Genomic DNA, 21,378 nt, shown 5'->3' on the forward strand with positions numbered 1-21,378 from the left:
TTTCTCAGATTCTATGCTTAAATATGCAAATGAGGCACAATCTATTTAAATACACACTGATTTATTTCCTGAACAGAGATCTGAGCATTGCTAAAGCCAGGTTCAAAATTCTTGTTTCACTTTATAATCATATTAGAGTCAAAGGATTTCACAGAGGGAAGGAGGGAGGGAGGGAGGGAGATCTTTTTTTTTTTCATTCCACAAATAAAACTAATTTTTAACCTTGTTTTGGGAATAAAATGTTATATAAATCAGGCTATGAATGATATATGAACAAACCTATCTGTAAAAACCTTCAGGCTATGGAAAGGAATAAAACTGGAAAGTTTGGTGGATGTAAGTGCTGCTGAAGTTGAGATTTCTGGCTCAGACACTAGCAGAAGATTTCAAATATATATCCCAAATGCAGATGGTGCATTGTTAAATTAAATAAGCACTTTTTGGATACATTTCCAGAACAGATATCTGTACAAAAATGAACACCTTAATTTGTATTTTGGACGTTTTCTTTCCACTAGTCTGAAAGAAGAGAAGCAAAATAATCATTAATCTCAAAATTGTTAAGTGCATGAGAAAACTGCACTAGACAAAACTTTAACACTTTAGTTTCTCTCCCATATTTCACAGGTTTAATTTAGAGATCTAAGACTTTTTCATGCACTCAATAGATGTATTTCTGCTAAGTTTTGGTGGTGTATTTGTTGAAATCAATGTCAGTGAGCACTTCATCTTTTCCAAGATCCATCCACCTGACAGGTGTGACATATCAACATGCTGATTACATAGCGTCATTACCACACAGGTGTGTCTTGGGATGGTCACAATAAAAGGACACTCTTAAATGTGCAGTCTGATCACAGGACACAGATGTCTCAAGGTTGAGGGAGGGAACGTGCTATTGGCATGCTGACTGCAGGAATGTCCACCAGAGTTGTTGCCCGTGACCTTAACGTTCATTTCACTACCAATTCCGATCCCTTTAATTTGGCAGTACATCTAACCGGCCTCACAGCTGTAGTCCACATGTAGCCACACCAGCTCAGGACCTTCACATCCAGTGTCTTCACCTGCAAGACAGGTAATGCAACAAATGGTTTGCACAGCCAAGAATTTCTCCACAAACCATGAGAAACTGTCTTGGGGAAGTCACCTGCATGCTCATCGTCCTCACCAGGGTCTTAACCTGACAGCATTTCGTCACTATAACCAGCTTGTGCAGTGTGAGGCTGGTTGGATGTGCTGCCAAATTCAGGGAAACTACACTGGAGACATCTTATGGTAGTGAATTGAACATTAAGATCAAGGGCAACAGCTCTTGTGGACATTCCTGTGATCAGCACGCCACTAGCACGCTCCCTCAGAATTTGGGACATCTGTGGCATAGTGTTTGGTGATCAAACTGTACATTTCCCTTGCTGTTTGATCAGCATGTTGATATGCCACAGCTGTCAGGTGGGTGGATCTTGGAAAAGAAGAAGTGCTCACTGACACGGATATTAAATTTGTAACCAAAATTTGAGAGCTATATATCTACTGAGTACTTGAAAAAAAGTTTTAGATCCTTAACTTAATACCTGTGAAAATGGGAGCAAGTGTTGCGTTTAAATGTTTGTTCAGTGTGTGTTTTCAACTGAGGTGTCTCTCCTTAAAGTAGGAAAATTTAACTAAAAGTGACAGCCCATCATTGTCAATGTTAACTGCTTGTTGGCTAAAGTCGCTGCTGCAGCTTCTGTGTCCTAAAACACCGCATTTACTGTCATCACCGCTTCGTCTGGTCGCTAAATCTCTAATTTCCGTGTATACTTGAACGCATCATAATTTACTATCTTAATTTCTTTGAAAATATAAATTAATTTATTTTTTTAAACTACATATACATAATTTATGCTACAACGGCAACGTTATATACGTGTTTTTGATTAAATTACTATAAAAATGGACGATATTTGTGCGATTATTTACATCAACGCGCGCTCACGTGCGCCCGATGCGCGTTCACTTGTCGCCCATCAAGCTGTCACAACCTGAGGGAAGAAGTTCATCAACACTTGTCAGTGTAAACTTCACCTTTACACGGATAATTAACCCTGACAACTAAAAGGTAACGATCGTTTTTGTTCTTTAAACTAACTCTAATAAGGTTATATGTGTGTATTTTTATTTTATTTAACTTTAAACTGTATTAAGGAAGTGAATTTAGTCAGACGTATTTAAGCTGATGTACAGTAAACCGTTGGGGCAGACGTTAGCCAGACATGGATGCCAAAACAGTACATGTACATGAGGGGGCTAACTTTAGGTAGCATTTGTATTTTATGGACCTGTGTGTTCAATATTATGTCAAATTCTACTACATTTACTTGCCTATAACTTCCATTTATGACAGTAAAATATAATATACATTCAAGCAAAAGTGATAATTAGCAACTTAGCATTAATTAAATGAATATAAAGAATATTTTTTATGCCACACTGAAGAAATAATGTAATTTCTAGTATGTTACAGAGGATCTTAAGCTCTACATGAAGTATTATCTTAAATAATATGCTGTAATGGTGCTATTTATTGAAGTACTTTAGTGTCTTTGCCGCATGAAGTGCTGAAGTGTGTGTCATTATGGGGAAATGAAGCTTGGTGTTGAAATAACTTCCTTTTTGAGACTTCAGCAAATGGTTGGCAGAGCTTGTAGTTTAAATTTAGTCCTCATAATAAAAACACAGCGAACAGACTGTAAGTGCATAGAGATATAACAGTTTTTATGACGTTGTGAACACATGATCGTTAATCAGAACTCTGTGGCTCATTGTGTGTTTTACTTCCCCAGATGTGGAAGTCAGTCGTGGGCCACAGTGTGAGCATGAAGGTGGCTGCAGAGGGCGACGACTGGGAGACAGACCCTGATTTTGAGGTGCTGTAAACGTCCTGGAGATGTGTATCATCATATTTGGGGGGTGTGTGTGCGCGTCAGTCAAACTTTTTTTGACATTGTGTTTCAGAATGACGTATCAGAGCAGGAGCAGAGGTGGGGAGCCAAGACCATTGAGGGTTCAGGACGTAAAGAGCACATCAGGTAACAGATGCACGACTTTTGTGTCTGTCTGGAAACTAACAAATATGTAGACGACGTAGAGAAACGCAGGTCAGAGTGGGTGCTGTGTAGCAACAGGAAGAGGAAGTGTGAGCAGAGCTGTCAGACAGCAAGTGTCTCCTAATATGGGTAATATACGCTGATGACACTTTGACAGTGAGATTTAAACCACTGTGCATTGTCACTGCAGACAGTGAGACTATAAATACAGGCAGTGGTGCTGAATGTAAGAATAGGGCTAGAAACTGCTGACAGGTTTAGATACCACTTCCTGAGAAGTCACACTTTATAAAGAGCTTATAAGGTGTTAGCTTGCAAGGTTGTGAAGAGTCACCTCAGCGGGTGTTCATCCTCCTCCAGCAGGAAACTTGATTTATCCTTTTTAGAGTTATGTAGTTGTTTCGGTAGCTACTATGGGCCACAAATCCTGCGGAGTGACACAACCAAAATCTATTCATTAACAACTTTTGTAACATTAAAATTTATGCAATATTCACTAACAAGGACCACACCAATAAGTTAAAATTTCGAATGGTTTATTGCATATGATAGATTATGGGTTTGGAGGAAAGCGGTTAGGACAGACGGATTAGAGAATGAAAGGATAAAGATGGAGAGATGAAGGGATGAGGGTCGAAAGGTTGAGGGACAAATGGATGAGGGTTGAATGGATAAGGGACGAGGGTCGGAGGGTGGAGGGATGAAGGTTGATGGACGAATGGATGAGGGTTGAATGGATAAGGGACAAGGGTCGGAGGGTTGAGGGATGAAGATTGATGGACGAATGGATGAGGGTTGAATGGATAAGGGACGAGGGTCGGAGGGTGGAGGGATGAAGGTTGATGGACGAATGGATGAGGGTTGAATGGATAAGGGACAAGGGTCAGAGGGATGAAGGTTGATGGACGAATGGATGAGGGTTAAATAGATAAGGGACGAGGGTCGGAGGGTTGAGGGATGAAGGTCGAGGGACGAATGGATGAAAGGTTAGGGATGACAGGATGAGGATCAAGGGTTCATGGGAGTGAGACTGAGTCGGGGAGTTGTCTCTTCGTGAGCTCGGCTTCGGATAGAACCCCCACTGGTTCATGTATGCAGAAAGGAGAAGAGAAAGACGTGAGAAGCGAGTAGGGCTTGGGCGGGTGGGATATGAAAAATGCATCGAAGAGAGGGAAATGCATCAGGTGTGCTTAAATACTTTTGGGTGGAAATGAGAAGTATTCGAGGCGTGGTGTTTGTTGCCGAACCTAGTTGTAAAACTACATTTATAAAGTATTAAATCTGCAAGCATTTAGTAATAGATTTCCAATGCTTACAACTGTATAACTACCAAACAGTAAGGGTGGGGGGAAAATATTTACTCACAGTGTAAAGTATCAGTTTATTTTTAATTATATGAATTATTAATATTACAAATACAAATTAAACTTATGGTAGCCTACGAGAAGAATTACTTTTTCAGTCTACTAGACACATTTTGCTGCTGCAAAAAATGTCTAAAGTTAGGTCAACAAACTAAAAACTTTTTATTAGGAAAAATCAGATATTGACAAAGTTTCCCTTGAGGATATAATTTACATTTTTAAAAAAGGTAATAAATCGCATTATATTGTGTAAGAGCCACTTAAGCACATACTAATATTTGGTAAGAATTTCTGTGTTGATATGACATATCGTATAGGTTCTGATGGTATTTAAGTTTACACAATAGTTTCTGTATATTTTGAATAGTGTATGGTAGTGGACTGTACTGAGGGTAAATATTTACTTTATGTGTTAGAATACAGGCACAAGTTATTTACATCAGGTTTGGTGCCATGAGGCAGTTTAGTGCACACGACAAAAGGAGAGTGTTGACAACGTCGTGCGTAAAAGACAACTTGCAGTTTGTGTTGATTTGGATCGTTATATTATGCAGTGTTGAAGTATAATAACAGGTAATCTGTGAGAATATATAGAAATAGGACATCAAGTCAGTGGTGAAGTCAGTAAACCTTGTTAAACTTTTTCTGTGCCACATGTGAGTACTGTGATCTCCAGAAAGGGAACAGAAACTCGAGTCAAAACCGATACACCTCACAAACTAGGTGGCCTGTAGTAGGAACTGTAGTATGTTGAAACTGCCACTACATATTGCTATATATATTATCACAATACTTAGCATATCGCAGCATATGTAAAATCGCAATAATATTGAGCCATGACTCAAGTATCATGATTCTATCGTATTGTGGATCCTCTGGTGATTCCCACCCCTACCTAACAGAAAGGATAAACACCAGCAAAAGGAACTTCTCACAACCTGGCGACCACAAAGCCGCTCCTATTAGTGGTGTACAACTAATCTAAAGCATCAGTAACACCCGTTGTTTTCATCTGCCTTCTGATGTTGCATTTATCACTTTTATTTTAGTTTTATGTCTGAATTTGCATTTTGTTGAATCATGCAAATTTGTTCACACTGTCTTTAATTTAGGCCAGGGGTTGTCTAACATATGGCGCCGGGGACAGAACTTGCCCGCCAAAGAGTCTAATCCGTATGTGGCCTGTGAACTAAAATGAAATGTGACACCCCTGATTTATGCTTTTAAGGTATTATGTTATGAGTTACTGATAAACAATCAAATGACAAATATTACTGTCATCATGTGTACTGGAGTCAGTGGTGTATGGTAGTTATGACAGGCCCTAATGCACGCTGTCATGCACATATCGTCTTGTCACATGATCAGGATAACATCAACATACATATCACCCAACTATCATCATTAAATATCTGTATATGATTAAAAATACTAGAGAAAATAAGAAATTATTTATTTAATTTAACATTTTTAATAGTTTATTTATAGTTATAGAATAATTGATTTATAGTTATAGAAGAAGCAGAAAAAATAAACATGTCAGAGATGGGTTTGCCTTTTTCAAGGACATACGTAGCAGATGGCACTGTTTTTAATTTAATGAGAGTTCCTCTTTGAACACAGGCATATTTTTAAGGTGGCAATGACTCATAAGGGCCCATTCTCCACCCAATGCATCTCTCAGTGGGCCCCCTACCTCATGAGCTCCAGTGCCACCACACTGCCTGCACTGTCTGTATTTACACCCTTGACTGGAGTGCATCTCAGTGTCAGTGTGTTTGAACCCTGTGTGATCTGTCAGTGTTGCAGAGCTCAGAAGCAAAGTGGTTGGGGAGCACGAGCAGGTGAAGCAGAAGGAACAGACTCCCAAAGCCTCGTACGGATATGGAGGGAAGTTTGGAGTCGAAAAAGACCGAATGGACAAGGTTGACACATTTTTAATACTCTAAATACGGCGATAAGCTCCTTTTATCTACTGCCATCTATTTTATCCTTCACTCTGCGTCCACTGTTCACGTGTACTGTTTGATGTATCTCTGCTCTTCAGGCGGCTCTGGGGCACGACTATGTGGCACAGGTCGAGCAGCACTCCTCTCAGAAAGATGCAGCGAAAGGGTTCGGTGGGAAATTTGGTGTTCAGAAAGACCGAGTGGACAAGGTGAGAGGACAAGACGAGTCCCCCTTAGCTCAAAGATTTGTCTTTATTATTCCTTTATTTTCATGTTTGACCTTCACTGGCGTATGTGAAGTTTTACGCTAGACGGTTTACAGCCATCTGTAGAAGGAGGAAAGCCTCTCTGTGCTCACTTTAAATGTGAGTTTAACACGTGTAACAATGGTCCAGATATTGTGACATCACATCTAGTTGGGAGGGTTCCTCTAGCGTACTTTAAAGCAATATGTGAACCTTAAATGCAGCCTCTGTGTTGTCTGTGCAGTCCGCCCTGGGCTTTGAATACAAAGGAGAGGTGCAGCAACATGCATCTCAGAAAGGTAAGTCACCTGTCATCCACCTTCTCACTTACAGTACAATATTTCCCTTTTGGAAGTTGCCACCTAACAGAATTTTACTTAAAATCCAAATGTTTTTAGATTACTCAAAGGGCTTTGGAGGAAAATACGGAGTGGAGAAGGAGAAAGTAGATAAGGCCGCTTTGGGATATGACTATAAAGGACAAACAGAGAAGCACCAGTCACAAAAAGGTGAGTTTAGGTGTAGCAATCATCAGTTTTCACACTCCTTGTTTCACATTTGCTTGATTTTGCATCTTATTTTTCCCCAGACTACTCTAAGGGATTCGGAGGGAAGTACGGTGTAGAAAAGGAGAAGGTGGACAAAGCTGCTTTGGGGTACGACTACAAAGGGGAGACAGAGAAGCACCAGTCGCAGAAAGGTACGTTAAAGTCGAAGCATTTGTCAGTTTTAACACCTTTTTGCTCAACATCTGATTTCTTTATTCTGTTATTCACTTCGCATTCAGATTATTCGAAGGGATTTGGAGGGAAGTTTGGTGTCGAGAAGGAAAAGGTGGATAAAGCTGCGTTGGGTTACGATTATAAGGGCGAGACGGAGAAACATCAGTCACAGAAAGGTGAGGAAACACATGTATATTTAAACACACTAGATTATTACTGACACTGTAGCACACCAGACTCATTCAACTGTCGTCTGTTTAGATTATTCAGCAGGTTTCGGAGGTCGTTATGGAGTTCAGGAAGATCGCATGGATAAGGTCGGTGTTACACCTGAGAAGTAAAGCAACTAATTGCCCTGTGGATTGGCATTATTGGCATTTATATTGATTATTTGTGTCTCAATCTTTATTTTACTTAATTATTATGCCTATTTGAGCCTCTTTTAGTAATCTGTATTGTTGTGCTTTGAATTCAAGATATCATTTTTAAGTGATGCAGGGTTGTACAAGCTTTGTTGTGTGAATAATATGTTGAACATGACCAACTTAGGGCCAGCTATGGTGCTACAGTTGGCTGTATAATCATGGTTCACACACATATGAATCATTTGACTATCTGATCATTACTGTGCTAGTCAGTATCAACAGATGAACAGATTGAATGATTATTGTCTGTGCTTTCAGAGTGCAGCCGGCTTCTCTGACATTGACTCTCCAACCTCAGCATATGAAAAGACACAACCAATAGAGGCCTGTAAGTACTTTATTTCACTCAACATAATCAACTCTGCCGCGTGCTGAACAAGTAAAGCTGCCAGTGCTGAGGTGTTCACATGTTCAGACATTGATTTGCTCTGTATTCATATTTTATCCCTCTGTGTTATGCAGGTAGTTCAGGTGCAGGAAAGCTGAAGGCCCGTTTTGAGAACATGGCCAAAGCGTCAGATGAAGAGAGCAAGAAGAAGGCAGAAGAAGAGAAAGTGAGGAGACAAGCCAGGGAGAGCAGAGAGCGAGAGGCGGCCAAACGCAGACAAGAGGTAACACGTACACACTGCACTGTATACACAATGTGAACATGTAAAGAGGTCAGAATATAAAGTACCGGTCAACATGCATGTTAATGATTTTGTGTTTCCTGCAGGAGGAGAGCAGAAGACAGGAGGAAATCCGTCCACCACCTGTTCCAAATGTGGCTCCAGATGTGGAACCAGATGTGGAGTACGAAATGCCACCAGAAGAATTCCCCCAGCACATGCCACAGATACAAGAAACACCGGAGCCACAGCCAGAGTCTGAGGTACGATTCAAACAATTACAGATGCACCAGTGACACAGGCGGCACAGTGATGCAGCGGTTAGCATTGTCACCTCACAGCTGGTTTGAACCCGAGGTGGGGAGCCCCCTCCGTGAAGAGTTTGCATGTTCTCCCTGTGTCAGTGTTGGTTTTCTCCGAGTACTCCAGCTTCCTCCCACAGTCCAAAGACATGATGTGAATGTGAGTGTGAATGGTTGTCTGTCTCTATGTGTCAGCCCTGTGATAGTCTGGCGACCTGTCCAGGGTGTACCCTGCCTCTCGCCCAATGTCAGCTGGGATAGGCTCCAGCCCCCACGCGACCCCCAACAGGATAAGCAGTTACGGAAAATGAATGAGTGAACCAATAGCAGAATAATTCATGCATCAATTTAAACAATAAGGCGAGCAATACTCTGTATACTATTGACAGCAGATCCCATGACAATCAAATAGTAACTGAAAAACATAGCAACAGTAATACCAACTAAATAAACTGAGGAGGGTAAAAATAAAAGTAGAAAAAGGCAACAAAAAGTCAAGATAATCCCCCTTTATCTCTCTGTAACTTCCCTGTGTATCTTTTATTCTTTTCATATTTCTGTTTCACAAAGTGAGTTTGTCTTAAAAGCTTTTGAATCCTCTGTAAATATAAGGTGTTTATTAAGTCATCAGCCATGTTTTAATAGTTGGGACAACTTTCCTGCAGTGTGCGAGACTTTCTTTTTGCTTTAATGGCAATTAGGAAAAAAAAGACCATGAGATCAGGCCACAGAAATTCAGTGTTTGTTGTTTAAGAGGGCTCAATTATTTCATTACTAAAACGGGAGAACTGAGGAAGGGGAAACCTCTGCTATGTAATTTAGCTTTTAATTTATTGAATTGAATTTTAAGAGGAGGACAGAGGGGTCGGAGGTTGGGAGAGAGAGATTTTTTTTATTATTATATGTATTATTTATGTATGTACGTATTTCTTTAGTAATTTATTTATTTTCTTCATTTTTATTTATTTTTCTGTCTCCCTTTTTCCTTATTTAAGTTTGCTTAGTCTTTTTTGCACCCATGACTCTTCCCCTCTTGCCTGTTCCTCTTGTTCTAACTCATTCCCCCTTTTTTACTACCTCATCAACTTCATCAACACACAAACACACACCAGCAAACACAAAATGCCACTAGTAGCGGCAGTAGCTCAGCCCATAGGGACTTGGGTTGGGAACCGGAGGGTCGTCTGTTCAAGCCCCCGTCCGGACCAAAATATGGAGTGTGGACTGGCAGCTGGAGAGGTGCCAGTTCACCTCCTGGGCACTGCTGAGGTGCCCCTGAGCAAGGCACCGAACCCCCCAGCTGCTCGGAGCGCCTGTCATGGGCAGCCCACTCTGACATCTCTCCACTTAGTGCATGTATAGGTCCAGTTTGCACATGTGTGTGTTTGGACCTGTGTGTAATTGACAACAGAGTGAAAAATTGAATTTCCCCTCGGCGATTAATAAAGTATATAAAATTTAAAAAAAACATTGTCAACATTATACCAATATGCCTGTGTTTGTCTTTTGTGTTAATTGTTATTTTACACCTGTCTTGTGTCCCACATAGTTTTGTCCCTGTCATGTCTATCACTTGTTTTTTACCTGCATCACCTAATTAAAATTTTCAGCTGCAGATTAACACGCATTTGGTGCTTCAGCGAGTATTTTATATCAGCGTTTAGTGATTACTGTCACAAAAAAACAGAAGACAAACATGTAAAGTAACAAATAAATAGAATTTTTTTAAACAAAAAAGAATAAAAACAAAGAAAGGAAACAAAAGCCACAACACAAAGATGTCGGGCGAGACAAGATCAGCCCGCAGACTGGCTGCTGCCCGCTCATTCATGCACGGGGCACCCCGGGCACAGGTGTGTCACATGTCGCTGATTAAACTTAATCAGGTCTGCAGCCCTGATGAGAGAAAGTGCAGCAAGCAGAGGGACTGTCACAGTAATAATGTGTTATATTTTATTTAAAAATATATAAAATACTGTAAGGAAACATCACTGTATACTAACTTACAGTATGTCATAATAATATTTTTTAATTTTTGTCTGTGTTTCACAACTTGAGCACAGACATGACTCAATATCTAGCTACTATCTTTGTTTGCATTAGGAAATGAGGTGCAAGTAGGGAAACAGGTTTAATACTGTGCAGCAGACACAATATTTCTTTTTTCCATCTGATTAGAAGAGTGTTAAAAAAACAGACACAGTGACTTAAATGTGACAGTGATACATGAGAGATCTTATATGGAAGTCTTCTTAGGTCAGGGGTGTCTGGACTTTCTTCATTAGGCCAGATTAGAGAAGGTAAAAAATACCTGGGGGCCAGCTGGAACACAAATACAAATGAGGCAAACGTTTCATCTTTTACTAAAAAAGAATTCAACTTTCCACCACTTCTGAAACCAGCGTCCCTCAATGTCAACTTTGTGCTTCTTTGCTGCGGCCATGTCCGCTTCCTGGCAGGAAATGTCTGCTGCTAGGTAACCTATCGTTTGCTTCTTTACCGTCATTAGTTCCACTTGTGTGCATGTCTACAAACTGTACAATAGTCCTACCATCATGAGGTGAATGGAAAAATACAAGATGATCTCGCCTGATTAACGTTATTCCTTTGCAACACTCCTTATTCCTTATTTACCACAGTTTTTTTTACTTTTAAGCACCTTCAACAAAAAACCAACAAACAATCCAGATTTTGTATGCGTTGTGAGATAAGCTACTGGGTACCTTCGTTTCCCTTGGGATTAATAAAGTACCGACCTACCTACCTGCCATTGTGTTGTTGGCCACACATAGTACATTTTGACCTACAAGCCGCAGGCCATTTAAAATCACTTTGCAGGCCACGACTGGCCCCCGGGTCAGACTTTGGACATGCGTGTCTTAGATCATATCTGTGCCCAGTTGTTTAGAAATATTCTGATCTGATTTCAGATTGGATTAAATCTTGCAAATTGGTTGCTCAAAAGAAAAAAGGATTCTTAAATGAGATCAGATCATGTAATCCATCTTTGGTACTGATCTGGATCAAACCTTCAGTATGTTGTTCAAACTTTTTAGTAGGATTGTAACACCTTTGATCCAACTCATTAGGATTATGCTGATTTCAGCTGAAGCTTAGATTCAGGGTGGATTTCAGGAACAAATTGTAATAAATCTATTAAATGGGTCAAAAATATGTTTATTTATTTATATTTTGCACTTAATTTATTTGATAAAGTAGATAAAGATTAGGCGACCTAATTAAACTTCCAGTAAAGTAAAAAAAAAAAAAAAAGGAATTGTGTCCATAAAATAATCCCTTAATAGCTGCCAATATCAAACAAAAATTCTATATCAATCACCTTATAATACTTAAAATGAAACAGTCAAAAAATAGTTTCCAACAAAGTCTGTTTTCTGTCTCAAATAAAAACACTTAAAGTTACATCAAGCTGCTGGTCTCCCCGTGAGCTCGTAGTCTACATTGCAATATGAAGTCCCATTGAGAGCACTGGTTATTCAGATTCAGTGATCCGATCCAATGTTGCTTTGAAAAGTCGGCACAGAAGTAAACCGATTAGCTGATGTTGGGCCCAAACAAATTTAATCTGGATCAGAGTGATCAAGATTTGGAAATCCCATGTTCTGCTGTCCAGGATCAGCTAATCCATCTTACTTTGTGTTGGTTTTTCAAATAACACTGGATTGGAGATTGGATCACACTGATCCAAACTTTACAAGACTACCAAACCTGGATAACCATGGGACTACATGTCACAACATCATAGGCAGTCTGCCAACAAACACAGTTACCGTAATCTAGTTCTTCTTATCCAGATTAAACTTTCTGAACACCTGGGCTCTGGATTTGAGATCATGAAATCAAAGGTATTCTGTCATGTTTCCAGGAGGAACCAGAATACGACGAGCCCCCGGCCTTGCCTCCACGCTCAGATGATTTCCTTGAGCTCGATGCTCCTCCCCCTCTACCCAGCAGGTCAGCAGATGTGGAGGAGGACGAAGGAGAGGACGAAGCAGAGTACGAGGAACTTGTTGAGCCGCCTCCTCCTGCACCGCAAGGTCTGTGTCTGAGTCTGTTAAATGTCAAAACCTTTCACATGTGAAATACTCATTTATTTCAGTGTCTTCTTTTATAGCTGACGATAACGACTATGAGGACCTGACGTCTGGTCAGACGGCAGTAGCGATTTACGACTACGAAGGAGGTATGACACTCTTGGAGTCTTAATTTTTTGGTCATGTAATTATCATCTCTCAACATTGTGAGGACAGATCCTCAAACCGTCTCCTCTCCCACACAGAGGCTGACGACGAGATCTCCTTCAACCCGGATGACATCATCACCAACATAGAGATGATTGACGAGGGCTGGTGGAAGGGATATTGTCACGGACGTGTCGGTCTTTTCCCGGCCGCTTACGTTCAGCTGCAGTGAGCGCCGTGCTCAGGGAGGTTTTGCACAAGCTTCAAACAACTATGTTTCTGAGGTTTTTAGACAGAGGGAATTCACTTTAGCAACATATTTATAAAATAACTGTGTTCCAGTCCCCATACTACCATACTGTATAGTCTGCCAGAAAAAGATTTAGTCCCAATAGATAGTATGTCAAACGCAGTATGCCAGAAATACCAGGATGTTCTACTACATCCGGTCCGGTTTTGCAATATGCAAGTATGTAAGCCAGCATGCTTTTCTGGCTATACTGACCCACAATCCTTTGCACAGCAACAGATACGTCACATCAACTGAGCCGCAAACACATAACTGATTGACAGCAATGGTGGAATTACATCTGCATTTTTCTGTCATTGTTATTTTCAATCTGTGCAGTTACAACTTTAAACCACATACATGCAAACTAACAACAGCAGAGCACTCAGGTTGATCTGTCTCTGGTGAACCCAGTAAGTGGCATTTTTATCTCCAAGGTAACACATATGAAAGCAAGAGGGTCAAAGTTCAGGGCGTAAAGTTTGTGCATACTGCATGGAGCAGTACACTCTAAGGGCAGCTGCTGTACCTACTAAAAGTAAAAAAGTATGCGATTCGGAGTGCACCCTGAATGACAAAAAATCTGTCAAAATGGCTTCTGATCTGACTTCTGTAGTTTTACTGTGCAATATCTCGCTTAATGTCTGTGGCAATAAGTATCTGACGGTATATTCGTGGCAATGAGCTACATCTTTTATCTGTAATGAACTGATAGGAGTCAATAAAATATTCTCCAGGCAGCTTCTTTGTGTTTGTACAGCAACAATTTTTATTTACAGTAACGTCAGCATCAACGTTATCATTTATAATCTTTCACTGGAAATGTATCTTATCATGGTCATATTGTGTTATCGTTTGACGTACTGTAATTCTGCAGTGAATGATTCAAAACAAAGTGTGGTTATCAATGGGGGACAAATCTGTTGATTGAGGCCCTGATCAAACAGAAAGCGTATTTGTTTTTAATCAGAATAAAGCGCCTAACGTTTCTGCACTCTAGGAGTTTTTGCCGGAGTGCTCCAAACTCCTCAAGTTGAAAAACTTCAACCTAAAGCAGAAAACCACCCCACGTCATCTCTTTATTTGTAATCTTTTATACCCATGGTCCAATCGTATGATTTGATTTGAGAGGCGGGCCTTCTGTGGTGGTCACGACAACAAGTTTACAGTTGGTAAACAATGGAGGAGAAACTGGTGGTAGCGGTTGCTGGATACCCAGAGCTATACGGCCTGACGATAGACAGCAGGTTGTCAAGCCTGCCCTGGAGTCATCCTAAAATATTCCTGGAAACAGCCATTATTGAGGAGGAGAAGCTCCTGGACCAACTGGTGGTTGAGAGATCTGTGTGGGTCTCATGTACCCACACAGATCTCTGTTTCCCTGTGCCCAGCAAACTATTTGCTGACAGTCTCCCACCCTCAACCAGAGCCACAGCAAGTACCCTCTGCCTCAACATTTTAGGAACTGGATACTGATTATTGTGGAAAAATAAACAGTAGATTGATTATATGGGAAGGTTAGTGTAAAGGACGCAGCCTATATACTACTAGAAACAAAACAAGTCACAGATCTGTAAATATGATTTTGTTTTTATAGTATGAAAAGATTTAAATTGAAGTAGAACACGACAATCAGACACTTTGCACAAGTCTTACATTCATAAAACTTGTCCTAACATGAAGCTGCTGTTCCATAAGAACAAACATTTTCCTGCAGTGAATTATTTTATAAGAACAGACTCCGTGGCACAACCATGAATCCTGTAATCCACTGAACAGAATGAGATTAAGCAGCAGAAGTTCCACAGTTACCCTGTGTTTCTGCATCAAACGTCTATAAGGCAAAGCAAAGTTCTTTTGGTTTCCTCTGGTTCACCAGGCGATCCCCTTCTTCTTCTTGCCCTGGCCGCCTTTCTTACCCATCCGTTTGCCTTTCAGTTTCTTGGCCTGTCGCTGATTCATCCACACAGGGTACTGACCGTTTTCATCCAGCAGGGTTTTCTTGTTGCGCTTGCTGTCCATATCCATCTTCCCCTCTGTAAGACAAAGATTGAATAAACAGATAAATATAACCAAGGACAATACTAAACACATGTGCCTGGAAGACAAACACTTAATAATACAACAGGTCAGCCTAAACTGTATGAATATAAAAGCTGTTGTGCTCAATCTCTGACTCACCATCCCCCTCTACCTCGCCCATATCCACATCCGTCTGCTTCTTGATCTTGTCAGCTGGCACCACAGTGGCGATCTCCTGCATGTCCGTCATGACGGCTTCTCCTTTCTTATCCAAACTCAGAGCTTGTTTCAGACGGGCCAGCTCCTTGGGGGCGTTCTTTTTCCTCTTCTCTGCACGCATCTTCCTCTTCCATTTGCTCCGGAGGCTTTTTGCCATTTTGAGGTTGATCTGAAAACAACAAAAAATATTCTCTGATGAGATTCTTATCTGGCTCACCGGGGCCCCATATTTTTATTATTATTTTTTATTAAAAATAAATCATGTTTCCCTGGGATCTATTAGATCTTATTTAAAAAAAAAAAAAAAAAAAAGGATGACCCAGCATTCAACAAGTACGTACACATAAACCTATCAGTCTAAACATTTAAACCATTGACAGGTGAAGTGAATAACATTCGTCATCTTTCCATGATGCCACTTGACATGCTCCACCCGTCCAAACACCTTTACAGAGCAAGTACATCCCCTCTCCCCCAGCAGGACAATGCAGGCTGCAAAACCACTCAGGAATGGCCCGTGGAAACAAAGAGCTCAAGGCATCGACACAGGAGAAGTCATGGGACGTGCTGGTACCCCTGATCCGCCACTGAACTGTCAGGACGAGGTAGGTTACCAGCATGTACGAAGGATGCTTCATCTGATTGGGATATGAGGAATTCGTACCCCAAGTGGACTCCTTGAGCTCCTTGTCATGTTCTTCGGGCCATTCCCGAGCAGTTCGTATGGATTGGTGTGGCACACTGTCCTGCTGGAGGGCCACTGCCATTGGTCAGGAGTTTCCCTTAAGAACACTGTACTGTGACAAAGTGATCAATATTGTTCACTTCACCAACCAGGGATTTTGGTGTTTTGGCTGATTGGTGACTGTTACTTCATTTTTCTTTTTTAAGGATAAATCTCACTATTCAGCATATCTGTGAATATAAATGTACTTTTAACAGAAAGGTTTAAAACAACCTGGTATCAAGTGAAAAAAACAATCAAAATAGGACATTTATTATAATCTGTAGTCCTAAATAGTATTACAAAAGTAAAAGTGACACAGCTCTACAGCCAATACAGCACTCTTAAGTCTTACATGTTTAATCCACTGTCAGTGCTTAATGGGGGTTAATTTAAACACAAAACACGTCTTCAAAAATGTGCAATTGTCCTTTAATAACCTTGTAAAGGGACCCAGCTCATCATATACAATATGTATGATCATGGTAATAACGTGTGTATAATGTAGATAAACATGAATGTAACGTTAGCGTTTTAAATTGTCACTTTTCTGTTGTATTAGCAACTAGCTTTACAGCTAAGCAAACTGTCTGCTAGCTTGTTAGCTTCCCAAAGCTAAAGCAGCCCAAACAAGTCACTTCGAAGCTAAGCTAATTCTGTATGCTAACGTAATACAGCGTATTAGCATTATAATACATATAAAACAGTGAGCGGTGACTTACAGAAAACTAGTTTAGCTGTTTAATTTCCTCCGTGAACAGACAGGGACACACTCTGCTCCGTGCACGTGTTTACAAGTGGGAGAAAAAAAACTGATGACGCACTTTTAAAGAGACAGTGACGTGATTGGCTGCTGCAGTCAAGCCGAAGAACGTAAGATCTGATTGGCTGGTGATGTCAAACCAGGAAGTTTGACAGCTCATGGAGTGTAAACAAGATGATAATGTACAAGTCAAACCTCCAGACTGGTTTATTTGGCGTTTAGGTGTAAACTGAGAAGCTGTAAGTAAATTTTATCTTTAAGAGTTGTTAGTTTTTGTTTTATTTGTGTTAAATTTGACTGACGTCATGAGCCGCTGCTCCACCAGCCTGGCTCCTGCTCGCAGCTTCGTCTCAGTCTGCAGCCCGCAGCTCTCCTCCTCTTTAGCACACATGTCCAGCATGTTGGACACCGCTGCAGAGCAAATGATGGTCCACAAAGACTTCCAGGCAGCTTTTGATACGTGTGAAAGAGGCTTGGAGAGCCTCGCCAACATGGAGCAGGAGGACAACAGGTGAGAGTCTGAATACACCTTCTGTGTATGAGTTAAATGCTCCCTGCAGCCTGGATGATAATGTCACTATGTCTCTGGTGTTTTCTCAGATGTGGAGAGTTTAAAGCTGGCTTCTGCATCGTAGGGATTCAAGCTCTGGCTGAGCTTAATCAGTGGCAGGGTGTCCTGCCATGGGTCCTTCAGCAGTACGAGCACCAGGAGAAGATACCAGCTAAAATAATGCAGATGTGGTGAGCACAGCTGGAACGTGTAGAAGAATAATTAAAGTTAACAGAAAATGAACTAACAACAATTTAGATAGCTCCTTTTTTAACTAAACTCTCTGATTGCAGCTTCTTAACGGTGAGGTTTTCTCTGTTGTACATAATTTTTAAATGAATTTTAGATTTTGAAAAGTCCAAAGACACAACAAGCATTTCTTTTAGACATCACCCTGGGGTCTGAAAACTGTGGTGAACATTTTCTGATGTTTCATATACTTTTTAACAGTTGATCGAAGAAAAAAAAATCATGAAAATAATCGTTTGCATTTTCCTTTTCTTACTGCACTATAGAGAACGTGAAGGGGTGTAGCTCTGTGTTGAACAGGGGCGCCATCTTGTGAGGATCAGGCTCTGTTATCTCTTTTTATCAAAGTATAGCATTCAGTTTTAAAACAGGATAGTTTACAGTGTGCAGGTTTGTGAGTTGAGGAAGTGCAGCAGAGCTTGGGCTGCCTATTCATATGGATCTATGTTGTTTATTGTGATTAGTTTGTCCAAAAATGTTGCTTGACCACCATAGCAGGCACATTCTACACAGCATGGTATGTATGACGTCAACTTCACATTCTCTATATGACCAAAAGTCAGTGGACTGTAGGGGTGTTCACTGACTTCAACCATATGATGGAAACTACTCTACTACCCCTACTGTCGCTTCAGCCATTTTGTGTAGTAAGAGGACAGTAGTGGTGTCCACTGACACTTGGCCATACAGTGTGGTTTCAACCCGTTCTCATTCCCAGGTCGTTACCGATGCTTTACCCTTTAATGTCTCTATGTGATGCACAGCTGAAACACATAAGGCCCGTTTTGAGATGATCTGCACCTCGCCTGTAAAGTGAGGCGGCAGCAGTTGGTGGCAGTGACAAAATTTCGTTGTCAAGTCAGACTGTTTCACATCCTGTTACATCTGATTCTGATATATTAAAGTGTCAACAGACCCGTATATCATTTGGTTCGCAGTCTCCAGTTGTGTTAATTATGGCAGCCTAGCCTTATAAAATGCTTTACAGGCCATCTGTAATTTCTGTTCATGGTTAGACCAGCATCATATCAGTTTGCTGCTGTACATAAATGAGCTGAGAAGACCTGTCACCCTCAAACTACATAAATAACCACAGAGAAAAGAAATACAAGACAACAGTTCTCATTAAAGATCACTCAGATACAGCCAGGGCTTCACATCTGTACAGAATCCTCACATCCCACTGACCACAAGTCTTGCTGAATATTTCAATAATTGTTCATATACTTTTGACGGTTTGGTCAACCTTGTGAGATTTTCATTGCCCATTTGTGCATGATGTTAGAGCAAGTTGGGATCGAGTCAGGAACAAATCTAACCAGCATACTTTGTGCAGCAGATTCTGCGCAGGCCTGGCTCATCTTGAATGAACCTGAGTTAATGCATGCTAAATGTGTGAAACGGTCTTGTTTTGGTTTAGGAAAACTACTTGGTTAGGGTTAGAAAATAGATCATGTGCATTTGTTACGTCATGAGTGATGTCAGTGCAAGACGACAATTTTGTAACATTACATTAAAACAATGTTGACCTTTGGTTTCTGTGGTCTCCTGGGTGAAAGTCTTGTTTTGTTTGACCCATATACCTACGCGGACTTTCTCGCTCTCTATATGACGTCAGTTGCTCTCAGCATTAGGTATTGTCATGGGTGGGTTTACATTGGAGTTACTTGAAAGCCCAGTGTGTCTCATAAGGACGCTGAAGGGTATCTTTAGCGTCAATATGACACGTGAAGCGATGTGATAAAGTGTTGGTATTTGACGTCCTGTGGATGACAACGGGCTGGTAGTTTCCGGGATAAAAGGTTAAAGGTCAGGTAATTTCACATAAATGAACAAGCTACACTGTATGGCCAAAAGATTCAAGGGAACACGATTCCCAAACCCAAATATTTTTAATACAAGAAGAGCAGCAAATCCTCATATTTGAGAAGCTGAATTCAGAGAATATTTAAACTTGACAAATGACTGAACTTAAGATTATATTTCTATCAATTGACTAATCAATTTATCGACTGATCTTTTTAGCTCTAAAATACATACTGAATAGGTTTTCTCTCTCATTGTGGCAGCATACTTCTTTACTCCAAGGTGGGAGAACCTGCCGCGATGCAGGAGGCAGCCAGAGTTTGGTTACACTGCCCATCCAACAGCAGAGTAACAGGCTTTGGTACGGTGGCGGAGCTTTACCTGCTGCACGTCCTCGTGCCTCTTGGACACAGAGATGAAGCTCTGGAGCTGATTGTTGGTGAGGTTGGAAGCAGTGCGTTCACAGAAGACCAGAGGCAGACGGCACTGGATGTTCTAGAGGAAAAAGAGCGACAGAATCAGGATCTGCCTCTAAATCCTATAATCAGTCCAGACTCTGGCATCACTGCACACCCTGTCTCAACTCAAGGTCTGATATGCTTTACATTAAGTCATACAAGTGCGAATAATGAGTGCAGACAGATTTCTGATCGTCTCTGTGTTTTACAGGATCATTGATTCATAAACTTACAGCCATGGTCAGGTTTTTGTACAGAAAAGCGATGGTGACCGGCTCCGGCTCATTTCCCCTGCGGAGAGTCTTCCTGGCTGCCGTCCTTCTCTACATGCTTTTTATTCGAATGGATCCAGGTTAGAATAAAATTCTCTGTCGCTCAGTTTCATCACAAGCCTTTGTTGAAGTATAAAACATTAGACTGGAAATAAATGGTTTCCTTTCTTCCTGTTCTTCCTGTTCTCCCCCTGCAGCTCTTCCGTCTTCATTCATGTGGATTTCCAAACTTCTCGAACTGCTCAGACAGATGTGGAGAGCCATGTTTGCACCGTACTATCAGAGTCTCACTCAGAGCAAAGGACTGTAATATAGTCTTACTGGTGACTTTTTTGTTACATCGAATAGTAGAGACATTCCCAGCAATGTTTGCTGATATCTGAGTGAGAAACCACAGACTCTTGAAGCTGTCAAGATGCTCTGCAGACTGCTAGAGGCTGGCATCCTTCTGGCTGCAGGTCCAGATCGAAAACTTTCTGAACTGACTGCTGTTGACTGACATTGAATCATCAGCTTCTCATTCAGCTATGTGACACTAAAATACATTTAAAGCTGGTCATTGTATGAGATATGCGCACAAATGTGGACATCTATATGTGTATAGGCTCAATTTGTGCCTGTATGTGTAATTCAGCCATAAATTTTGAGATCCTGCAAAAATATCACGGCAAAATTGAAATGATATCAGCCACTTTAGTGACAGTCTAACCATAATAATAATGGAGTAGCATCACATATATTTTGTATTACATTTTAACAGTATTTGTACAGTTGAGATGACAAAATTAAAGTTGTAAAAATTTATTTAAACAATTTGTGTAACTGAAATTTTGCATTTCTTTTGGTTGAAGTGTTCTCTGGGCTTACAAATCTGAATACATTTTCAAAACCGGTCAAACTGTCTGAAAAATAAGTTTTCTTATCATACTGTATTTTGTCTTTGGGCACACTGTTGTTTTTTCTATATATTTAATTAAATTTTAGGAAAAACCAGCAGTCCCATGTGCTCAAAGACTAACTATATTACACCTATGATAAGAAAATGGCCGTACCTCAAAAACCATAAGAAGCACAATCAATAATTTGGTATGTATGAACTCGTATCAAGTTGATTTTCAAA

At 40.6% G+C, this 21,378-nt stretch overlaps 3 protein-coding genes across 6 annotated transcripts; 2 read left to right on the forward strand and 1 right to left on the reverse strand.

Moving 5' to 3' along the window:
- Positions 1–1,997: 1,997 nt before the first annotated feature.
- On the forward strand, positions 1,998–13,940 carry hcls1 (hematopoietic cell-specific Lyn substrate 1). 3 transcript variants are annotated; one of them, XM_049566487.1, is made up of 16 exons: positions 1,998–2,101; positions 2,826–2,909; positions 2,998–3,071; positions 6,255–6,378; positions 6,501–6,611; positions 6,892–6,946; positions 7,046–7,156; positions 7,237–7,347; positions 7,435–7,545; positions 7,631–7,686; positions 8,053–8,122; positions 8,257–8,405; positions 8,510–8,665; positions 12,591–12,762; positions 12,840–12,908; positions 13,005–13,940. In XM_049566487.1, exons 2-16 carry the CDS (start codon positions 2,826–2,828, stop codon positions 13,136–13,138), a joined length of 1,587 nt encoding a protein of 528 aa, XP_049422444.1. In that variant the 5' UTR covers positions 1,998–2,101; the 3' UTR covers positions 13,139–13,940. The 3 variants fall into 3 exon arrangements, with proteins under 3 accessions (XP_049422444.1, XP_049422442.1, XP_049422443.1); XM_049566485.1 differs by having other exon boundaries at positions 6,892–7,156; XM_049566486.1 differs by having other exon boundaries at positions 7,237–7,545.
- An 827-nt stretch (positions 13,941–14,767) lies between these two features.
- On the reverse strand, positions 14,768–16,994 carry llph (LLP homolog, long-term synaptic facilitation factor). The gene is made up of 3 exons (XM_049566510.1): positions 16,883–16,994; positions 15,377–15,605; positions 14,768–15,231 (listed from the first exon to the last, which is right to left on the reverse strand). Exons 2-3 carry the CDS (start codon positions 15,591–15,593, stop codon positions 15,068–15,070), a joined length of 381 nt encoding a protein of 126 aa, XP_049422467.1. The 5' UTR covers positions 15,594–15,605; positions 16,883–16,994; the 3' UTR covers positions 14,768–15,067.
- A 55-nt stretch (positions 16,995–17,049) lies between these two features.
- pex26 (peroxisomal biogenesis factor 26) lies at positions 17,050–21,041 on the forward strand. Of its 2 annotated transcripts, XM_049566498.1 has the most exons (6): positions 17,057–17,207; positions 17,266–17,434; positions 17,524–17,664; positions 19,792–20,117; positions 20,198–20,338; positions 20,456–21,041. In XM_049566498.1, exons 2-6 carry the CDS (start codon positions 17,313–17,315, stop codon positions 20,566–20,568), a joined length of 843 nt encoding a protein of 280 aa, XP_049422455.1. In that variant the 5' UTR covers positions 17,057–17,207; positions 17,266–17,312; the 3' UTR covers positions 20,569–21,041. The 2 variants fall into 2 exon arrangements, with proteins under 2 accessions (XP_049422454.1, XP_049422455.1); XM_049566497.1 differs by having other exon boundaries at positions 17,050–17,434.
- The last annotated feature ends 337 nt before the right edge of the window (positions 21,042–21,378 follow it).

The sequence above is a fragment of the Epinephelus fuscoguttatus genome, linkage group LG22 (assembly GCF_011397635.1).
Source record: "Epinephelus fuscoguttatus linkage group LG22, E.fuscoguttatus.final_Chr_v1".
In the NCBI taxonomy this organism is placed as follows: Eukaryota; Metazoa; Chordata; class Actinopteri; order Perciformes; family Serranidae; genus Epinephelus; species Epinephelus fuscoguttatus.